This window comes from Ischnura elegans, chromosome 3 (assembly GCF_921293095.1).
Source record: "Ischnura elegans chromosome 3, ioIscEleg1.1, whole genome shotgun sequence".
NCBI classification, from domain to species: Eukaryota; Metazoa; Arthropoda; class Insecta; order Odonata; family Coenagrionidae; genus Ischnura; species Ischnura elegans.
In genome coordinates, this window is record NC_060248.1 from 116,341,858 (window position 1) to 116,363,628 (window position 21,771).

A 21,771-nucleotide genomic window follows, 5' to 3' on the forward strand; every position below is an offset into this window, starting at 1 on the left:
CACCTCGTGACAAAAACCTCGGAAGTTCTTCTCCTCACACCTCTGCTTTTCCATTCACCAAGGGCAGAAAGTCCTCGAAAAACGGCCGACTCCTTCATTCTCCAAAAAATACTGATCCCAGAGGAAACGGGGGGGGTGGTGGTAGGGACAGGGTGGTGGTGGGTGTTCAGGGAGCGTTCTTGCGCAACCTCCGCACCCCCTGGAGGGTTACTCTGCTAATGGCACCCATTCTCTCTCTCTCTGCTCCCTCCCCTCCTTCATACCTTAGGTGAATTCAACGCCTGAGTCCGCTTCCCCACAGTGCTGCCACCGCGAGGAGGACAGGAAACTGCGGAAAGGTGGTCGAAAGACGGACGGGAATTGATGGGGACTCTCAAACGAGAATAAAATAGCGCAATAACGAAAAAAAGCGGAGGGAAGTGAACGGTGAAATGTACTCGTCTCACTTAATGCAGGGAAGGGCACGAGGAAGTCATGTCCCGGTTAAAAACCGCGTTAGTCGTAAACGTAACGTTCAGAGGATGCATACCTATATCCAGTGGCGCAGCGAGGGAGGGCGTTTTGGAGGATAACACCCCTCCCAAAAACAAACTCCGAGAAATTTTAAAATTTAATCCATTTTACTTAATTGGATAAATATTACTTATAGAACAGTGTAAGGATTAATAAAATATTCCTCAGAAATCCGTAAAACTCACCATTTTGAACCGTTTATCTTAAACATTTTCTGGGGTAGGACACCCGCACCTCCCATATTCCATACCCCCCAGTATTAGTTGCTCCTAAAACCCCCTTAGCCATAATTCTTAGCTGCGCGCATACCTCTATCAGTTTCTTTTAGTGACAGATTAGCTTCAAACTTAACCATAATAACAAGATCATTTTTATCGTCCCTTCCGATCGATCGATCCGATAACGGTGGGAATATCAATTTTCCATGCAAATGTTAGCAAATGGCATAGGTAGCTGAATAAGAGGGTGAAAAGTCCTTCCTCCGGGATTTTTTCCCTGCTTAGGGGATGCGATTTGGGATCAAATAGAACTAACCTCCCCGCACTTCCAGCCCGCTAGAGGCCCACCGGGGCCGGCTAGTTCGAAATTTACATTTTCACTCTTTTTGAGATATCTCCGTCAAGAAAACTTATTTTTTAATACAGTTTGCGGCATTTGAAAGCATATTTACTGGAGCAAATGTTCAATTGAAGTTTCAAGAAGTTTCAGCTGGAGAGGGAGAAATGGCGTCGATTTGAAAATTTCTAACGCATGTTTTCAGAAAATATTTTTGAGAGGGCCGCGAATAAAAAATGTTTTCCGGGGGCGTTTTTAAATACCTTTCGGCTAGTGAATCAAAAAATTTTTAAGACGATGGAACATTGTGAAAAAAAAAGAATATGTGATATTTTGGCCAATTATTCCTGTCTTCTCTATGTTCTGGCCCTCCAAAACACTCTTTATGAATAGTTGGTGGCATATGATACCATGGATAATGTTTTACATACAGTTTACTAGTCTTAAGGCAGTAAGCTGAGGAAACCGTATATTTTACTCGAAGTCCAATCAATAAAGCTCTCAAAATTACTGAGAAGAGGGTAATGAGATCCCCCGACATTCCTGGATGAGGATTGAATATTTGGCACTCTATTAGGATCGTCGATTACAAATAGTTTACCAAACCACGCATTTATAATAACATCCAAACTAATGATTAAGAAAACCCACAGCGTTGACAAGTTATCAAATATCTACTATTCATGCTGAAGCACTCATTTCACTTTCGAAAATATTGATGAAAAAACATTTTTTGAATGAAGGCCACAGGCAACGTTTTTAATTACTCATCGCTTTTCAAAATAAGGTCTTTTTTGCGTAAAAACTCCAATACGAATGATTTCTGCTGCTTCATGGACCCCTCCCTTTGCCAAGATCACCCTATGTCAATCTTGGCATGTCAATTTCGTTTTATTCATAACTTGGGAACTTCTCTGTGAACATCCTTCGGCACATACTTTAACAAGGAATACTGAAGGGAGACTAATGTTGTGCTCTCGATTACAAATGAGCGAGCCAATCGCATAGACGGCATTTTATGTGAAAAAACAATTTGTAGAATGTGAAAAAATTAGAATGTAGAATTATGTGAAAAAACATTTGCACGTGGTCATATTAAAAGAACAAATGTGGGTGCATAAATGGGTAGCCGCCAAGGACAAAAGGCTTGGGGAGCATGCGTACCGTTTACTAGGTTTCTTGGCGTACGCACGCAGCTTGCGCACAAAGAATCAGGGGTAAAAACCACTAGAAGAGGATACATACCATACATACACAGCAAATAAAAAGTAGTTGAATGCAATGCACTCCAGATTTAGGGAAAGTACATTCTCTCTAACGGATTACTATACATGTCACGCTAAGTTCCCGAGTACCTAACCAATGTATTGCGGGTCACGGAGTGCGACAACCGCCTGACATCATTTTGCTTTGTCTAAAAAAAGCCGAGGGAAGCAAGTTTGAGCAAGATTTTTCTTTTCCGTCTCATAATTTAGACTTCAGTCTGACTCCCAGTGCAAATATCTCTGGAGCGGCAAGCGGCGGTAACTACTTTCATCCTAGCCTTAAATAAACAAATTAACGAAAAACGATGATATTTTAAACAAATCATAAAGTTAATAAAAACAATTGACTCAAACAAAAGTTCGCTTTTAATTAATTAAATTAATAGTACTACACTCAAAAAAAGGATTGGATGTGGCATCCAGTTTTAACTGGATAAGTGAAAGTTGGATGCAGTATCCACTGCAACAGACACGGCAGCCAACGCGATTGGGTGTACTATCCAACTAAATTGGACGATCGCAACTTGGTTATAGTGTCCAAGTGTTGGTCCCCACACCCATCTCGAAGAGATCCCTCGTCCAACAGTTGGATCCCACAGCCAACTCAATGGATAGGGCGACTAATATCGCTTCTGCGTCAATCATCGCCACAGCGACGGACTCCCAAACAGTTCTTATTATAAACAACTCGTCAGTGCACATGTTTGGCGCGCTTGGAGGTAAGTAAATAGGTTTTAAGTTTCCTCTTGCAAGTGAGAAAATATTGCCATTCAATTCCAATTTTAATACTTCTTTTTATACTCTTAGAGCACTTGAAGACGAGAAGATAACCGATAACCGATATGAATAACCGAGCTAAGGATTTTCTTGATGCTTGGGACCTGAACTGTCTCGTGGAAAAATTTACCGGTGAGTTTGGCTATCGTGTTTCGTTATTATGCGGAACTCTTATATTATTTCACCGTTCAAGATTTTATCTTTTGGGTTGATGTTATCCTTAGGTTGGATGTTGTATTTTTTAAACCTTACGTTTCCTCGAAAATAACTCCGGTCAATTTTCGATCACTACCCGTATGAATTATGCATTTCGTTACTAATAAAACGAATGCATTTTAACTTAATACATGTGTACCACAGTATCATTAGTTCTGAATGAAATGTTTGTATTCTCATTTAATCCATTGATGAAAAGTTTCAAGTAGTTTTCCATTAGATTTCAATTTCAATTGGATTGGATTGCAAGTTCATGCACACCGGATAACCTGAGTTCCGCTGTACAAGTAGAAATGCAGATACTTATGCATTAATTATGCGAAGGACTCTACCCTAAATGTATATAATATCAAAGTGTAATATCAGACACTAGCTTCTTCCAGAGACCTCTTTATTCATTTCATATCACAATTTCTTATTCTTCTCTCCTTCCTTCCAGCTCATATTTAAATGGCTTCCCTCTCAACAATTCCCTCTCTCGTTTCAACAACTCATTGGCAACAATCCAAACATAAACATCAAATAAATAATAGAAATCAAAACATAAACATAATATCAAACGTTACAATGCGTATGAACTGCAATATAGAGCTGTGTATCACGAAATTTAGAACTCAAATCGAGGATATATAGACCTATATACTATGGTATCCATATTGCAAGGTGTAACATACCACAGAATTTTTAAAATAATTTTTCTTCTGATCTAGCTATTCTTGATGTTTACATGTCAATAAGTTACGGCTGATTTATGGACTGTATAAATAGCTTAAGTTATGAGTAGGAAGTAGCTTCCTTTTCATTTAAAACGTCGGTAACTAATTGCAAAAGAGTATAACCAATAATCATAAAGGCTAGTTTAATTATGTAAATATTTTATAGATTTATTTCAGTTCCTTAGTGGAAGATTGTGAGGTGTTGATGGACACTGTGAACTTATAGGAAAATTCCCCGTGAGTTTGTGTAAGCTTGACTTGAGGTGCCTTGGGTGAAAAGGAAGTTCACTCGTTACCGAAGTGGAATAAGTGTTGCAGTTGGTTTCGACGATTTCAGCCTTCCTGAATTTGGAAAAGTGGACAGAATAATTTCCAACGAAAATAATTGAGTGTTTCGTCTACAAAGCTCTGTACACCTTGGATTTCGAAAAATTTTTTATGTTTACGAAGTTCTTGAAACCAGCATAGTAAACTCCATCAATGTTGAAAACTTAATATCTTTTCAGCCTGTAATTTATGTGAGAATGCCGGACTATTGCAGCAGAATTGTATGCAGCCTTCAGATATTGTGTAACAAAATGTTTCACCTGAAAGTTTGTTTCTTTTAAAAAAGTTGCTTCATTTTTTAATAAATACGTTTAATAAAATACCACTGCTTTCTTACATCATTTAACCTATTTGCATTATTTATGGCATTCAATTCCACATGATAGTGATCCGAGGTGAGTAAGTCTTCAAGGTAACAAGTTGCAGTGAAAATTATGAACCCCAAAATTGACTGTAAATAAACATTTTATTTTTAAAAAATGCATTTTCTGACTCTAATGTAAGTCGGAAGTGGCGGAAATAGTACCACGAAAGGATATTATAATGTTTCTTTCAAATGGTGACACTATTAATAATAATATCCGTTGAAATATTACCCATTCATTAAACGCTACGGCAACAATTTCGCAAGGTTGAGGCATCCAATATAGATGGACGTAAGACCCAACGACGCTGACTGTGGTATCCAACGAGTTAGTTGTCACAGCCATTTCTCACCCAGCCATTTAAAATGGCTCCCTCATCCAACTAACTGGATGGGGCCATAGCAACCATTTAAATTGGATGTGGGATCCAACTATTGGATACAACAGCCAATTTTTTCTTTCAGTGTATCAATGAACATCCTAAAAAATTCCGAATTATTAATTTCATTACTTGGGGAACAAACATTGAACTTTTTCGTAAAAATCGCGCACTCGAGATTTCGTTGATTTTTATTGATTTTGTGCGAGCTATAAAAAATAAACAATTTTTTATTAATAATTTCAGTTTTACCTGCGCTGTACATTCTAAAATGATATACTATTCCCGATGCGAAATGAAAAAGTCGATATTTTGATTTTTGGCCAGCTTTTTTCTATTTCAGCCCACTGTGCGTCGTCCACTGCTCGATCAAAACAATATTTTCAGCGGAAAGGAATCTCGTTGTCATGCGCTCATGATGAAAGCAACCTTTGATTCAATTCCCGCAATCCCTGACAGGGTCGTAGAAGGGGAGCACGGGAGAGGGGTGGGAGTTGACAAGAGGGTGGGCAGCAAGGAACAGGAAGATTGACGAGGTCGTTAAAATCCGGGGAGGGGAGGTTAAGTCTCCTGACGACTCTGGCGGTGGTGGCGGATATGGCGGCGGTGTCGTGAGCGGTCATAATGACCACCACCTTCTCATCTCCTGCTCTGCTCTCCGTTCCCACCCTCTCGTAAAAGACATCCCCACCGCAGTTGGCCCCGCAATTAGGTCCTCGCCCGCCCGAGCGGTTTTTCTCCCACGGCAAACCACCTCATCTCTCCGCGGTGAAATGGGGCGTCGAATGGAGTGCAAGAAAGGCTATACACGGAACACACCATCGCGCGCGCGCAACAATAATATGGAGGAACCGCCGACGACAACGCCCTCAGTCCATCGCCCGGCAATGAATGGAACCAATCTGTTGATGCGAGGCTATGCATTGCACAGCACGAACTCCGACAAAGTTCTCCCAAGGGGTGTTCCCCTACCCATGAATGCAGGGTGGAAAGAAAACTTACAATAAAAAATAACGAATAAAAGAAAATGCCGTGCTCAGGGATAAAGAGAGTTTTTTATGGGCCTATAAACACGATTCGTTTTTGATTCCCTTACGAAAGCCATTCCCTCGAGTGTAATGTGCTTACTTTTTTTCAAAAGCAAAGCCTTGCTCATTTTATTACTCGCTTTTTTAGGGGCGGAGGGTCGTTCGATTTGCTTTCGCAACAACTTCACGGATGCGGGGACCTAGGGACCCACACGCTTTAAGAGGACCATTAGACGACATACTAAAAATCTTTACCAGCCTCACGGATATTAGGGGATGGTGATTTTCATCATTCCCATGCATATTAAGGCAGTGAAGAATCTCACACCATTCCACTTCGCAACGCAAGTTATTAAATTCTTCTACTCAACCGTGGTGGATTCAGATGCATACGCAATTATTGGGAATGAAGCCCCGATGCTTACGCCAACGAAAATATTCAACTTGTGTCCGCATGCATGCATTAAATTATGAAAATTCTCAGTTAAATCCTAGGGATAATTCTCTGAGCAGCATCAGCACATCAAAACATATACATGCCACACGTGGTGAAAGAACACATCTCCTTGAGAGGGCGCGAAGATTCGAGTATTCTATAGAATGCGCTCCAATGCAACGGTATCCATAATCGTAAAGCCGAATTAAATAGTAAATGAAATCTTCAGGATCTCAAGCTTTCCGCGGAGAATATATTACGAAGACTTTTCGAGCTCAACGCAAGGAAGAAATCAACCCAAGAAGTGGCGGATCTATGGATCCCCAGTGAGAAATGGGTGGTGGAATCCACGTGGAACCCACGTGGAGAATTAACGTGGATACCACGTGTTTTTGGTCGTGGAATCAACGTGGAACCCACGTGGAAATTTGGTGGAAAAATTAAAACAGCAGTTGGTGCTGTCCTAAAACCATTAAAACCTCAACCACTCTATAGCTAAGCCTTCTATGTATGTGTCTACGATTTTTCATGTGCTCTCATGGCTGCCTTTCCACGAATTATATAAAAATAGAATGTGCGATACATTTTCACATAACTAGCGTGGTTTCAGGATGATAAATGACGCAATGTCACCAGAGAGTTAAGTTCCACAAATTAGAAATTCTGTTTAATATTTTATGATAATCACCACAAATCCACTTGAAATCAACGTGGATTCCACGTGGGTCCAACCACTCAATATCCACCACCACCAAATATCCACCACTCAACGTGGATTCCACGTGGGTTCCACGTGGATTCCACCACCCATTTCTCACTGGGGAGGGGGTAAAGGGGTTCCACCCCCCCCCCCCTTGGGTTTCCAATTTACACTAGATAGAATTGTAAATTTTTTCGGACCCCCACTTACCGCCCTTTGTCCCTATTCTGGATCCGCCACTGAACCCAAGGAACTGTTTTCAAATCCGAGAACACATCCTACTATAATGAAACCTCAAATCAGATTCTCGGAAAACAGCTACCCACGAGGAGGAAACAGTGGATGTGACCAATCCAGCCTTATCATGAAGACCGCAGTGGGTTTTTTTTTAACAATTTTCAATTAATTGTCTATTTAAATGGAATTTAAAAACAGAAGAGGCCCGTATTTTACGCTTCCGTCGCCTACTTCTCGAGTTATTCGCGGCAAAAAAATTGATGACAGTCAATTGTCACACTTGCGCAGGTACATTGATGACGTCACCGACTCCTGTCGAGCAGGTCAGAGCTACTCCTGAGCCTCTTGCATCGACCTCTTGAGGTTTTGTTATTTGTGTTTGAGATAATGTTTCCTTAAATGAGCAATTCTCCCTGAACGAGTTAATGAGCCGAAACTTTAATAACGTCATCTCATTACACGTGGGCCGCAAATTTCGATGTTTTTTATGATTAAATTATAAGAGAATGGCCGAATGAAAATAAAAATTATTTTTTCATCGTAACATGTCCTCAACCATCTACCGAATTCTTAATATATGCTTTGTAATTTCTGTTCTGAGAGAGCGATCCTATTATGGCTAGGAGGTAGCTTTCCCATTTCGTGAGAAAATCACTCACGCCGGATATGAGTCAGTGACGTAATAATCTTCCTTCCGCCTGGATCGACCATCTTCCATTATTTCTGTCACTTTGCCTTTTGCCATTCATCTCTAGGTCATTTACATCTACATAATTCCCCGCGAGGCACCTCTAGGGTGTTTGGCAGGGGGTGATCAAGCACCAGCATGCAGAATGCAACAGGATTCCCTAGGATTCCCACTGAACTCAACTGACTTAGGCGCGATATAGAGGAAGCTCGGAATATGAAAATAATTTTCCACGATCATTTTAATGCGTAGGAGCCACCATCTGATATGTCTTGTACCACATGATGGCTCTCTAAGTCGAAACGCATCGTGCCTAGCTGAGGAAAAGTGCAATTGAAATTAATTTTAATATCACTTTTTAATACCACTTACGTCGTGGGACTGCCGTTAGAAGTGAAAACTTTTTATTTTTAAAATTTTGGACGTTGATTGATGTTAAAAAATATACAAGAAGCCTATGCTACTAACTGGATTAGGAATATAAACTCGGAAAAGAAATTCAAGCTATTCAAACTGTAGCTATGAAAAAAATCGACTAAATTCGTAAAGACTAAACGTAGCGATCCTTTCTGCTTCAGAATATATTTTCATGCATGAGGAACGAGCCGATTCAAAACTCTATCTCTCTTTATTTCCCTCTCCTTCGTTAACAGCGAGGCGGTGACGATTTTGAGGTGACGGTTGCGCGACTTCAGAGTTTTTTACCAATCTGAAAAAAATCTGAAAACTTCTTATGGTGCCTAACGTACCACAAGAAGTTTTCACTTCAAAAATTTTTCTCCACGTGTTTTCTTTTTAATATTTCTACAATACATAATTGTGAATACTTCACATTCATAAATTAATTTTATGGCACAGCATTCGAATAAGCTACTCAAATACGAACGTATAAGAAGAAATTGAGTTATATTGTACTAACCTTCACTCTTCTTGTATCGAGTACACTCTCCTGCACTAGTATGGACTGGTGACGGTGACTGTGATGCGAGTCTAATGGTTTGTATCCCTCCACAAGTACAGTGTATATAGCGAGTATACTGTATATATACAGAATATACATAATTATACGTATATGTAGTAAACAAGCTGCCATGTTGTTTATTTAAATGAATTAAAGTTAACAATAGTAGTGAGGAAGCAATAATGGGAGGCAATAATGGTAGTGAGGGACGCAAAAGAAAAAGGGCAGTCGTGTATGGAGAGAAGGAAGAGATAGACGTGTTGTAAGAGATTGGGAGATAAATTAAAGTACTGGTGTATTGAGAGACCGGAGGAAGAAATACGGAAGATTTCAGGATCGGCAGAAAGAAGAAGAGGACGCAGACCAAAAGCAGACGCCTACGAGAGAGAAAGAGACCGGAGGAAAAGGGATACGGCAGAACTCAAGATCCCCACTGGTGCAGTCCATGGCAGCGGTTCAGTGAGTGGCAGTACGGGTAGTACAAATGGGATTATAATAGTCATGGCGGCTTGTTGATGTTGTTTATGCTCACGAGTTTTAAATTGTAAAGTTTCTTTATAAAGTGTTATAAAAATCATTTGTTAAGTAAGAGAAGTGGAAATTAAAGAAAACGTTACAATGTAGTAGCGGTGACGTTGACGGTGTCTCGAGTCCGATGTCTTTTGTCCATCTACAAGAGTGCTCAACGCGCCATAAGAAGTTTTCACTTCAAAAATTGGAAACTGATTTTTTTCATTTAATGTTTCGTCAATTACTTTTCTATCGAGCGGTAAATTCCAACGCCCACACCTCCAAGTCGCATTCACTTCATCTCCTCCAAGGGCATTGTACCTTGTCTTCAAAGGCTCAGACGCCCACCGAGATCATGATGAACCATCCTGGGGTGAGCCATCGCCCAGGTAGAAGGGGTAGGCGAACCAGGTGCGGCCCCTCCACTGAAGTGCCCGGGATGGGGGGGGGGTCAGAAAGACCGAAAGCGAACGTGATGCTAATCCGAGTGTCCCATTCGTCGGCACGGGAAGCGAATTACCTTCTTAAGCATAGGTGTAATAACGCTCAGGAGATATTATTCCTCCCCTTCCCTTCCCTTCGTCGCCCACCTTGTCCCGCCCACTTCCTACGGACATAATGATAGGCGTCCCTCCCTTTTCCCAAGTTTAGTACATATTTATAGCATATACATACGTGCGTGACTCTCTCGCGAGGCCATAGACTCTTACCAGAGTTTCTCAGGAACCCTCCCGTTCTGAACCTTAAGACATTTGTCGCGTCATACCCTTCTCACCGAGTTCATTACGTCTGACACTTCATGACGATCGTGATGTGCCGTGAGAAAACCTTAACCCATTCCGGTGGAGAGACGGCGAATCGCCCGCCTGTCTCGATTTGCATGATTTTAAAGAGCAGGCAAATTGCCGGTTGCGTTTTATTGCTGCATTTGAAAATGGTTTGGTTTGGTTTTTGGAGGAGGCGACCGACAGCTGAGGTCATTTGCGCCATGAGGGAAGGGTACGGAAGGAAGGGTGGAGAGAAACCCGGCGTCGGCATTAGCCTTCACTTAACGAAAGGCGCCAAGGGGACCACGGCTTAACGTCCCACCCGACGGACGGAGTGTTGCGCTTGAAACGTCCTCCACACAACATTCAAGCAGAGATTGATCAGTCTCTGAAAATTCTCTGCCACTGCCGGAATTTGAACCCGAGCCCGCCGGGTGGGAAGCCAACACTCTAGCCACCACCCCAACCCGATCTTCATCTGAAAATGCTTATAAGTAATGCATAAATATTATAAAATACCGAAAACGACATTAATTTCATTACAGGTAATGACATGAACTATGAATTTTATTCAGATTAAAATATTATATTAATGTAATTTTTAAGAAATCATAGGGAGGTTTAGATTAAGAAATTCCATGAAAATTTTTGAGGCTAATGGGTTAAGGAAGGCTGTGGGAAGGAAAAGCGCTGCGGGGCCATTTTGGTGCAAAGCATGGTTGGTGAATATAGAATAGTGGATGCAAATATGGCACCAAGAGGTGCTTCCAAGCTAACCGCACTATTTCAAAGCCTCGGCAGATTGTAAGCCATTCATGAGAAGACGGTGCAATAAAAAAACATAAAAGATTGGCTATCGATCAAATGTTTTCGGCGGACGAGATCAAAGAGAATCAGTGGTGCACAGAGTAGTTTCCTGTGTACCACGTCGATGTAGTTTCTCTGAAAATGGCTCATCATTTACCTAGAGACCAATTCCGCATGGCTTTTAAACCAAATACCTCTCTGAGAAGACTTCCTGTAAAATGTTAGGATCCGATAGATCAATTAGACGGCAGTGCAGTGTATTCGTAGAAATGCAGCGTTTGCAACGGTGTCTACGCGCGGCAGACAGGAAGCTTCGACGTCAGGAAGAAAGAACATATAAGTGCTTACATAAATATCTAAGATGATAAAAGTGATTATGCTAAGCACTCAATATACAACTGCCTCTCTCCTAGTGCTGCGCGAGTCTCTCGTCTCGGCGGTCGAGACCAGAATTTCATTTCTCGGCATTGTCGGGACGAGACTCTCGGCGCGGCGAGAGTCTTGACGAGAGTCAAGAAGTCTCGCTCCTTCGAGATTTCTCGACACCCGTCGAGACTCCCGGGCAAGGCGAAAATTTCCGATGAACACCGCAATCAGGCGATGATAGAGTTTACTAAGGCATCCCTTACGACTTTTATGGATTTATTCACATTATAAAAATATTTTATTTAATGATTTACCCTCTGCATTCAATTCTTTAAAGAGTGTGAACGGTGGTAATAGTTCTCAACGAGGGATTTGGGAAAAAAATTATTTCCTTTTCCTGACCTCAATATTTAATATAAAATTTGAATCTTGGAGTGCAGTTCTATAAATTGAAATGTAAATTTTGCCGACGTTTTCGTTTATTTACAAACAATTATCAGGGCTTAAAATGAAATTGAGCATATAATTTTGATACATAGGCATGTTAAAGGGTTACATCAATGTTTCTTATTATAGTAATATGATAAAAAAGAAACATTCGCTTGTCAATTAACAAAAAAGAAGATATCACAGTCTAATTCTATAGAATTTTATGTATCTTTTTGCGACGTTTATTTATGGTAACTAAGCTAACCTGTCAATTTTGGCTAATTAAATAAAAAAATATGCTTCAGTTGTCAATGTCGATATTATATTACAACTGTTTTTGGTTTTGGAAATGTATATCAAGTCTTAAAATATTTTTTTTAAATTATTTTCAATGTCTAAAATAGAAAGTTTTATTTTTTTCGAAGAGCCGAGGAGTCTCGACGGGTGTCGAGAGAAATCTCGAAGGGGAGAGACTTCTCGACTCTCGTCAAAACTCGATCCAGGCGACACTCTCGGCGCGGCGAGAGCCTCGTCCCGACAATGCCGAGAAATGAAATTCTCGTCTCGACCGCCGAGACTCTCGGGTGGTCGAGAGTCTCGCACAGCCATACTTAGGAGCGATTTTAAAATGAATATTTCAAAATTATGCAACGACCGCCGCCGAGAGAGCAGTTAGAAATTTGAAAAATAATTGTAAACCAGGACAACACTCTCATTAACGAATATCTTTGCCTTCTTATCAACCTTTTCCCTTATTCTGACGTCCGCTTCAAAATTCATCTCTTTCTCCGTTAGGTAACTAATTGTAAGTTACAACAATAATAAGATAAATAGATAATAATTTACGCCTGGTGTTGACGATTACTCATCGAAACCCGGGTCGCTTTATGTAAAAAAAAAAAGTAGTGGTATGAGTTAACTAACCAAGAAACCTTGGTAAGCGACGATTCAAATGAGCTATAACAGAAAACAAAAGAGAATTAGGACATGAAACCTCTACTTCACTTACTCTCGGACTAATTAGTAATAGAACCACTATTTAGCAAACAATTATCACAACAATGAAACAATCCATTGCAATAATTAATCAAAATATACAGCATGTGAAAGTAAGTAATTAGTGGCGCGTTAATGAGCTGTACGCATGCGCCACGACTGAACAAGAAGTGGCGCAGCGAGGGGGGGGTTTTGTGGGTTAACCCCCCCCCCCCCTCAGAGCTCAGAGAAGTATTTAAGTTTAATCCATTTTACTTAATTGGATTGATATTACTAATAGAATAGTGTCAAGATTAATAATAATATCCCTCAGTAAGCCGTAAAACTCACCATTTTGAACCGTTTATCTTTTACATTCCGCAATTTAATAATCTCGCACCAACCGCTTATTTTGGTAGGTATTCCATACCACCACACACCCCGGTATTAGTTGCACCCAAACCCCCCCAGCCTTAATTCCTGGCTGCACCCCTGTGAACAAGCAACACCATGGTCGTTACTAGGACGAGATAAATACGGCAAAACAAAAGAAAAACAAAATGGTAGGTAAAACTTAAATACTCCATTCACAGCGACTACTTGCAACTGAAAGAGGCGCATTATAACAAATACAGCGACGCCTTCGTGCGGAGTTCATTGGCAACCGCGGGATATACACGGCACTGCTTCAGATATAGGGAGCTGGTATGGTACGGAATTTAGAGAAGCCGAATATCATAACAGCTGTGTTCGTTTTCCTCTTTGTGTGCTGCCCAACTATTTCCAGTAACTTCTATACCGCAATTTAATTGATCTTTGGATGGCATCATATTTAATGGACTACTCTTTCTAATATCATAATATTCTCTCTTGTAATATCCGCGATTAGATATTTCACAAGCCTTTTCCCTATACTTTTACGTAACGTTACTAAATCAGCTCTTTCCTGTTCACGAAAGTATCTTTTGCTCAAGTTTTTCTCTGGCTCACCCACAGTGCACAAGTTTTCCGTACCGTAAAGCGTATTGCTGCATATAACACATTATTAACATAGAAAATACCCCGCTAAATTCCGCAGCAGCTTGCTTTGTGTTGCCTCTACGGTAACTTTTTAAATCTGCTTTAAGAAGTGTCAGTCTCGCGCCAATATATGCAGAGCGATCTTATTTTCCTCAATACTTGCAATTGAGGGTTTACAATTGCACGTAATAGCAATCAAAAGTTATGAATTGATAGATCACGTCAGTGCGATGCATATATTTCACGTAACAGGCCTTATTATAGCCATTTTCTCCGTGAAATTCGGATTGATCTGCAGAAGTCGCAACTCGAGTCACTTCGGTCGGTAGGTAGAATCATATTTAATGGACGACTCTCCAATATCATAATGTCCTCCCCTGTATTATCCGTGACTAGACGTTTCTCAAGCCTATTCTCTATCCATTAACGTAACGATACTCTCGTCGATTCTTTCCTGTTCATAAACGCATCGTTATCTCAAGTTTTTCCTCTCAAACTTTATAATTAATGTGCCTGTTTACTTCTGTGTTTACTACCCAACTACAGTGGCAGTCAAAAAAATAGAGCCACCCTGGCATTATTTAAGTACCGGACTTAGAAAGATGAAAATTTACGCCTTTTAAAGTGTTTAATTCTTTCTGATGATTACATTGTAATTTGCTTAACATATCTTGTAATAAGTATGCAGCGTGGCACTGAAAATAAAAGTCATCCTTTGAAAATGAAATCAACAAACAGAAAACTGAGAACTTATTATCAGATCAAAAAATAGAGCCACTCAAATAAATCAACAAAAAGTTTCTTCTTATTGCATTTATGCTTCAATACTTTTTAGGAAAACTCTTGTTTTTAAAAACAGCCTTTATTCTTCTACCCAGAGACTCAACTAAATGTCTATATCCTTTTTCGGTGATGGAGTACCACGCCTTTTTTATTTGATTCCATAGTTGATCAAGATAAGTACATTTATAGCGGTCAATTTCCTTATAAACGCTGTCCCATAAGTTAGTACAAAAGGAAACAGACCAGGTGACTGCAGCTGCCAAGGTACGAGTATCATTTTATCTACGTCCTGTGGTGTCATGATGGCAAAACACCATTCCGGCACTGGTTAACAACAGACGTAAAAGTCAAGTAACACTTTTATCAATTATGGTGCAATTAATTATCAAAATTTCTAATATATAAATATGTAAGCAAAATAAAAATATTTAATGAAATGTAAAAAATTACCTGTAATAAAAACACACAGAGTAATATTTCTCATCTAAAAAAAGCTAAGGAAAGTGCGTTCCGGTACTGCTAATTTTACCACGACGTCACTGTTCTTGTCAAGAAACTGTTTTATCTCCTTGGCGGTATGCTTTGGAACATTTTCAACATGAATTTCCATTTGTGTGGCATTCCTTCCTATGTACACATTGACATAACATCCTGCAAAATACCGTTGTACATTTCAGCATTCATTATTACCGGTAATGCAGTGTATTGGACCCGCACCATACCACGACCAACAGGCCCAAACCATGACACTTCCCTCTCCATCCTTCACAGTTTTAATAATCTAAATTGGATTGTTCTCCTAGTTTTTCGGACGTCCAACGCAGGGGTGCAGCTAGGAATTAAGTCTGGGGGGGTTTAGGTGCAACTAATACCGGGGTGTGTGGGGGTATGCAATACTCACCAGGGTAAGCGGTAGGTGCAAGATTAATGAATTGCGGAATTTGAAAGACAAATTGTTCCAAATGGTGAGTTTTTACGACTTTCTGAGGGATATTTTATTCATCCTTACACTATTCTATTAGTAATATAAATCCAATTAAGTAAAATGGATTAAGCTAAAAAGATTTCTCTGTGCTCTGAGGGGGAGGTTTAGTCCCCCAACCCCTCCCCTCGCTGCGCCACTGGTCCAGCATACATTTTTCCATCAGAGGAAAATATATTACACTTTGAGTCATCGGACCACAAAAAGTTGAGCCTCCAAAAATCATCCTTGTCCATGTAAATTTCAGACCAGTAGTCTCTTAGATACTTATGTTCACTTTTGAAACGTGTGGTTTCCTCTTCGCAATGCGGTCGTGCCATTGTGCAGCCCTGAGTCTTCTTAATTACGCTAAATTTTCTAGGGGGTAATATTTCACCAAAGCAACCTTTAATTCTTCGACAGCAAATGTTTTAATTTTTTGAGTTCAATGTACAATTTATCATGAAATAGAGAGTTGCACAAAAAGCCAAGTCACACCAAATAACTTCCTGTAAGTGGGCATTCAATTACTAGTTAAAACCTCTCGAAAACAATATGTTTTGCAAAATAAATGGCTATGAAATTATCTCTTGTAAGTTCCTTCGAAATACATCCAGGACCTCATTAAGTGGATTTGCAAAGGCAGAGACAGCGATAATTCAGAATGTAAGTATCAAATTGCTCGTTTACTTTACTTTTAAGTTTAATAAAGGAACGCCTACGGCGCGCGAGTATCTGCTCACTTGAACGGCTCACCTCCACGAGAACTGTTCATTTCCATCGCGTCGTTGTTTCCAGCTTGCTTCCAGCAATGAATGACTCGTTGAACGATCCATTTGAAGATCCAACAGCTCTCCGACTGCGGCCATTTTCATTCGAGAATACAGAATCGTCGGTGATACTTTCACTACATCGAGACTTAAGTGCTTTAACGCTCCACTCAAATTTCAGTATCGTTCTGGTGGGTGACTTGTTGGTCTCTTAAGGCATGTTGACCACACGGATACCTCAGGAAGCGAGAGCAATGCGATCGGAGGGGTAGGAGGTGACCGTGAGTTGTCTAAGATGGTTACAAAGCGGCAGCTGCCATTGCTCACATAGAAGATCTCCACCCCATTCCAACACTTCTGCCAGCATAGACTCCTTTGAAACGCAATGGAGCATTTTATTGAGCCATTCTCTATTCCAGTCCAACAACCTCCCTCTCTGCCCTGCCTCTTTCAAATAAAATGAATCTTCCCTTCGAGAGCCCCTCAGTGACCCGACGCCTGTAACAGATGCACAAAGGTTTTCACGTATTTCTTTCGAAGTTGAGCATAACCCTGCTTACTTTAAAATCTAATAAGTGTACACTGGAGCAGGCGTCTGAAATTCATGCTTCCAAAGGAATCGATATCCATGCATTGATATACACTAATTTACTCTTTGTGATGCTTAAACGCTAGATCGAGGAAACGCATTTTTATATTGAAATCTTCAGCTCAAATTTAGTTTCTTCTATCACTATATAAGTATGAAAGCTAAAACTTCAAAAATAATTCATGCTATAAATACGTCGTGGAAAAACTTCCTTCTCCTGAACTCTTCTCTTACCATGAAATGAGAATCATGCTCATCAAATGAGCTCCACATCAACTGCTTCAAAAATAGATTATCGAAAAGAAAGGAATGACTCAACTGTATTGGAAATTCCCTTTCCTTAACAACGGTTGTGAGGCAGTTGACTACATTTGAAGATAAAAAGAGCATATAAGAGGTGCTTACGAGTTGCATTGCATAGCAAGCACTTTATGGAATGCGGCTTAAGCAAAAGTATTTGATATCAATGCGATGAACAATTTTTCAACCTAACTTGAATTTATGGCGATACTTAATGGAGTTCGATTATAAACAAACTGTCAGACTAAAAAATTGTGGCTTCTGGTTTTGGATTTAAGTGTCTAAATTTTCTTGCCGTACTCTGTTTAAACATAAATTTCTAAGTAGACATACACTCTGTTGATTTATTCAGTAACTCGGCTGTTAATTTTTCGTGATTCTTTCCTCGAACTCAATAATATCTTTAAATTAATAATGTCTGTCAATTTCCTTGTTGAAAGGCACACTTGATAAAGTCACCATCATGGCCCACTTGTTGTATTTTACAGAACAAAATAGTTTTGGAATTGAAAAGGCCCATAGTTAATTTCTTATCTCTTTATTTCGTAAGGTGTTTTCTCCAAAATTCATACAATTTCTCGTTTTGGGTATTTTCATTAAAGCTGGCAGCTGTCATTGTCATCTAAGCTTCTCCTCTTGTAGTACGTTGAATACTGCTTATTGAAGCCTTGGCTTTGGTGAAGCGCAAATTCACCAATTTTAGCAAATAAAATGAGTGGCAATTCATGAACTTCTTTCCGCAGGATATCACAGCAGTCCACATCTGCAGGACGAAATTTCAGGGTCTTATTGTCCCCAAGCTCTCTTGAGGATTTGACAGGCATTAATGGCAAAACCCACGGCTGATCCCGTCGTATCTCCAGTCGTGATGTGTGGCATCGCCGCGGGGTCGATAACCCTCAAACCGTCCACCGAGTGAACCCTGAGGTAAGGGTCGACGACGGAAGTGGCGCTGTTTGGTCCCATCTTGCAGGTGCCCACGGGAAGGTAGTCAGGGGCGGCCATCATCCTGGCCACGCAGCTCCAGTACGACTTGTTCATGATGGGCGTGTCATCGATGTTGCCGGTGGCGGAGATCCTCCCTGGCCTCACGCCCCTGGGCAGGCACTGGGGTAGCAGTACTCTGGGCTCGACGCGGGTGGAAATCCTCAGCGAGCACGTCTTCAAGAGCCTCAGTCCCTCGATGATCCCGCCAAACAGAGTGTTCTCGTCGTTTGAATTGGAAAAGAAGTTGGGAGTGATCTTGGGGCGGTCCTTGGGGTTTTTGGAGGCCAGGCGCACGCACCCAAGGCTCTCGGGATGCTGAATCGAAGGGGTGATCACCAGCAGATCGGCTTCTTCTAACAGGTTCGTGTAGGCGGTTATGACTTCGTTGCCGTAGCCGAAGGTAGACAGGGTCGTCAGCAGGGTGGCGGTGTCTCCTTTATTGAAGTATGAAAACGTCATCTGGATGTCGGGCAAGGACTTGTTGGCATGGGTCGAATCGATGAAGCCGACCATTTTCCCGTATCCGATTTGCGATAGGGGGCCAATTTGGTCCACCAGGTAATCCACTACGCTTCTTATCGAGCTCTTAGTGGAGTCCTGTGGCTCGCTGACGCCTCTGTTGATGCTCGCGACCACGGCGGGGAGCTGGATGTGGCCTTGCATGTTATTTCCGACGGGCAGGTTGGCGACGACTTTGATGCCGAGCTGGGTAAGGTGTTCCTTTGGCCCGATTCCGGAGTTCATGAGCAGCTGGGCAGCGGCGAACGCACCAGAGGATATGATAATTTCTTTCCTGACGCGGATCTGAAACACCCTGCCATTCCTCTCGCATTCCACGCCAATGGCGCGCTTGTTGGAGTCGAACAAAATCCTCAACACGGATGTGTTCTTCGTGATGTGCAGGTTCGTCCGCGACTTGATGGGAGCCAGGAAGCCTTTTGCGACGCTGGAACGTTGTCCTCCACTGATCATCGCCATCACTTGGTAGTATCCCAGGCGAGCGCTCTTATCGGCTTGATAGTCCACCTGATTTCCAATTTCGCGAGCGGCATCGAAGAGGCTGTACAGCAACGGCTCGTAGCCTCCAATGGGCTCCAGCTCAAGGTGACCGGTCTCACCTGCCTCGGCAGTGATTCCCTCGGCTATTTCGAAAGCGGTTTCCAGATCTTTGTAACCCCAGCCTTTGTTTCCCTCTTTGACCCACTTGTCGTAATCGGCCTTATTGCCCCGGAAGTAAATCATTCGGTTCAGCGCAGAGCTACCTCCAATAGTCTTGCCCTGAGCCCATCTGCACTTGTGGTTGACCATGCCCAAGCAATATTTTCCCTCTCCGTCAGAAAGGAAGCCCCAGTCGGCATCGGTGTTCTGCAGGCTGTTGGACAGTGCCGGCACCGCTGAAGTGAAAGGAGGATTGCCGCCAGCTTCAATCGCTAGAACGGACCATCCTTTGACTGAGGAGAGTCGGTTGGCGACGACGCAGCCAGTACTCCCGACGCCTATCACGACGAAGTCGTATTCCGGGTTTGGGTTTGCTGTATCAGGTGGGTAGATACTGGAATCGCCGATTTTACACTGCAGCTGAGACAACGAAGTGACTGCAGCCATAAAGAGGGTCGCCGCCGCTCCGCTTGGAGTAACGCAGTTCGTGCACTCCATTGTATCGAAGATTTTTTAAGCACCGTTCCTGCGGGTTTAAATCAAGATATTCAAGGTAAGATTTGGAATAAAAAAGGGTAAGATTAGATTAGATGCGCATCCTTACTCTAAGCATTGTTTCTCAATTAATAACTTCGTAGAACTAGAGTTGACTGTGGTTCGAAATACCTAACTAAATATAGCATTCTGAAATGGATATGGTATCCTTACAGCTAATTTAAATTCTAAAATGAAGAACCTAGGTTAAAAAAACAAAGGATGAAAATGAGATTTTACGTTCTTAGGACTAATACTTGCGTAGAGAGTGATTGAAAGATATAACTGGTTTCTTCCGATGAAAAAAATTAACAACTAGAAGAAAATGATGCATTTTTGTCGAAAGAAAATTCAAAGTGATTTCTCAGTGATTATCTTAAAAAACGAGATTTGAGATGAAATCACGCAGCAGCTTTTGTTAAAACCCAAGATATTTCGCTAATTCCATGTTAGGCCAAAAAGTTCAGATTCGATTTTAAGTTAAAAGCGAAATGTTTTTATTGGAAAAACTGGCTATTAGTAATTGCTATTCACGGTCATTTCAATAAATTATATTGAATAAATTAATATTAAGTAATTTTTTTCTTCGAGTATCAGGTAAAGTCCGTTGAAAAAAATTCCCATATTCGTTCCGCCAAATATTAAATTGGTTATATATGACTTTTTAAGCATATAAATACAAGTATCGCCAAGTGCATCAAGAGAGAGAAGCGAATATGAGCATAGACATGTAAGATGATAGTAAACCATTTTCCCAAACGCTATTTACTGGATACAAAACTTTTTTAATGGTATACCATTGCCTAATTTTTGCATCATTGCTTATAAATTTTATTTGTCTCAACTAAATAATGCTAATTACATGAATATTTTCTCCTATTTAGAATAATAATGCTAGATTAATATAAGATTTGAGTATGAAAAGATATTCACCAAATATGATGGTGTTGATCCGTAGAATTGATACAGAACGCAGGAGACGTTCCGCTGGGATGCGATACCAGCGTCCGAATGAAGATAGGACCGCAAGATGAACCTTATATACGTGAACGGCTCAATTAGGAAGGAAATGGATTGGTATGCGTCTCAATGGGATTTCCCAAACAACCTCCGAGGTCAGTAGCTATCGACACTACTCGGATCAATATTCTAATTGGAGCACGTACTGAAATAATAACTGTTTGTTTTAACTCGGCGCTCTAGGCTAGTGGAAATATCAACTGGCTCCTACCGCACGTAGGCAAGCGGTCAAGAGCTATATTTTTGCATGGGCGTAGCCAATTTCAATTTCCTCTTCCGCTTCATAGTCTCGAAGTATTCTACGCAAAAACAACGTGGCGTAACTTATTCTCACCGAGACCCAAGTGAACAGGTTCCCACTAATCGGAGCACATATAGATTTCCAATCATGTTATTGATACTGAGAACTCAGAGGTGTTGTTGGCTGTAGATGAGTGAGTACCTACTGTATCATTCTGTACGGCTGGCTTGAATTAGAGAGTGTTTTTTCGTTCACGACTACGCTAAGAGGTCTGATAACGCTATAAGTCGTAGTGAACTGTACGCTTTATCTCTTTGCATTTCTTCTTCTTCCAAATTGTACCAGATTTTCCAAACCAAGATTTACGAGGTAGATACTTACTTTCCATAAA

The 21,771-nt window shown here is 41.0% G+C and overlaps 1 protein-coding gene across 1 annotated transcript; it reads right to left on the reverse strand.

Moving 5' to 3' along the window:
• Nucleotides 1–17,962: 17,962 nt before the first annotated feature.
• LOC124156402 (glucose dehydrogenase [FAD, quinone]-like) lies at nucleotides 17,963–21,158 on the reverse strand. Its single transcript, XM_046530939.1, has 2 exons — nucleotides 21,053–21,158; nucleotides 17,963–20,111 (listed from the first exon to the last, which is right to left on the reverse strand). Exon 2 carries the CDS (start codon nucleotides 20,081–20,083, stop codon nucleotides 18,227–18,229), a length of 1,857 nt encoding a protein of 618 aa, XP_046386895.1. The 5' UTR covers nucleotides 20,084–20,111; nucleotides 21,053–21,158; the 3' UTR covers nucleotides 17,963–18,226.
• Between the last annotated feature and the right edge of the window lie 613 nt (nucleotides 21,159–21,771).

Coding starts and splice junctions, on each gene's coding strand:
- LOC124156402 (XM_046530939.1), bottom strand. CDS start 20,083: ATGGAGTGCACGAACTGCGTTACTCCAAGCGGAGCGGCGGCGACCCTC.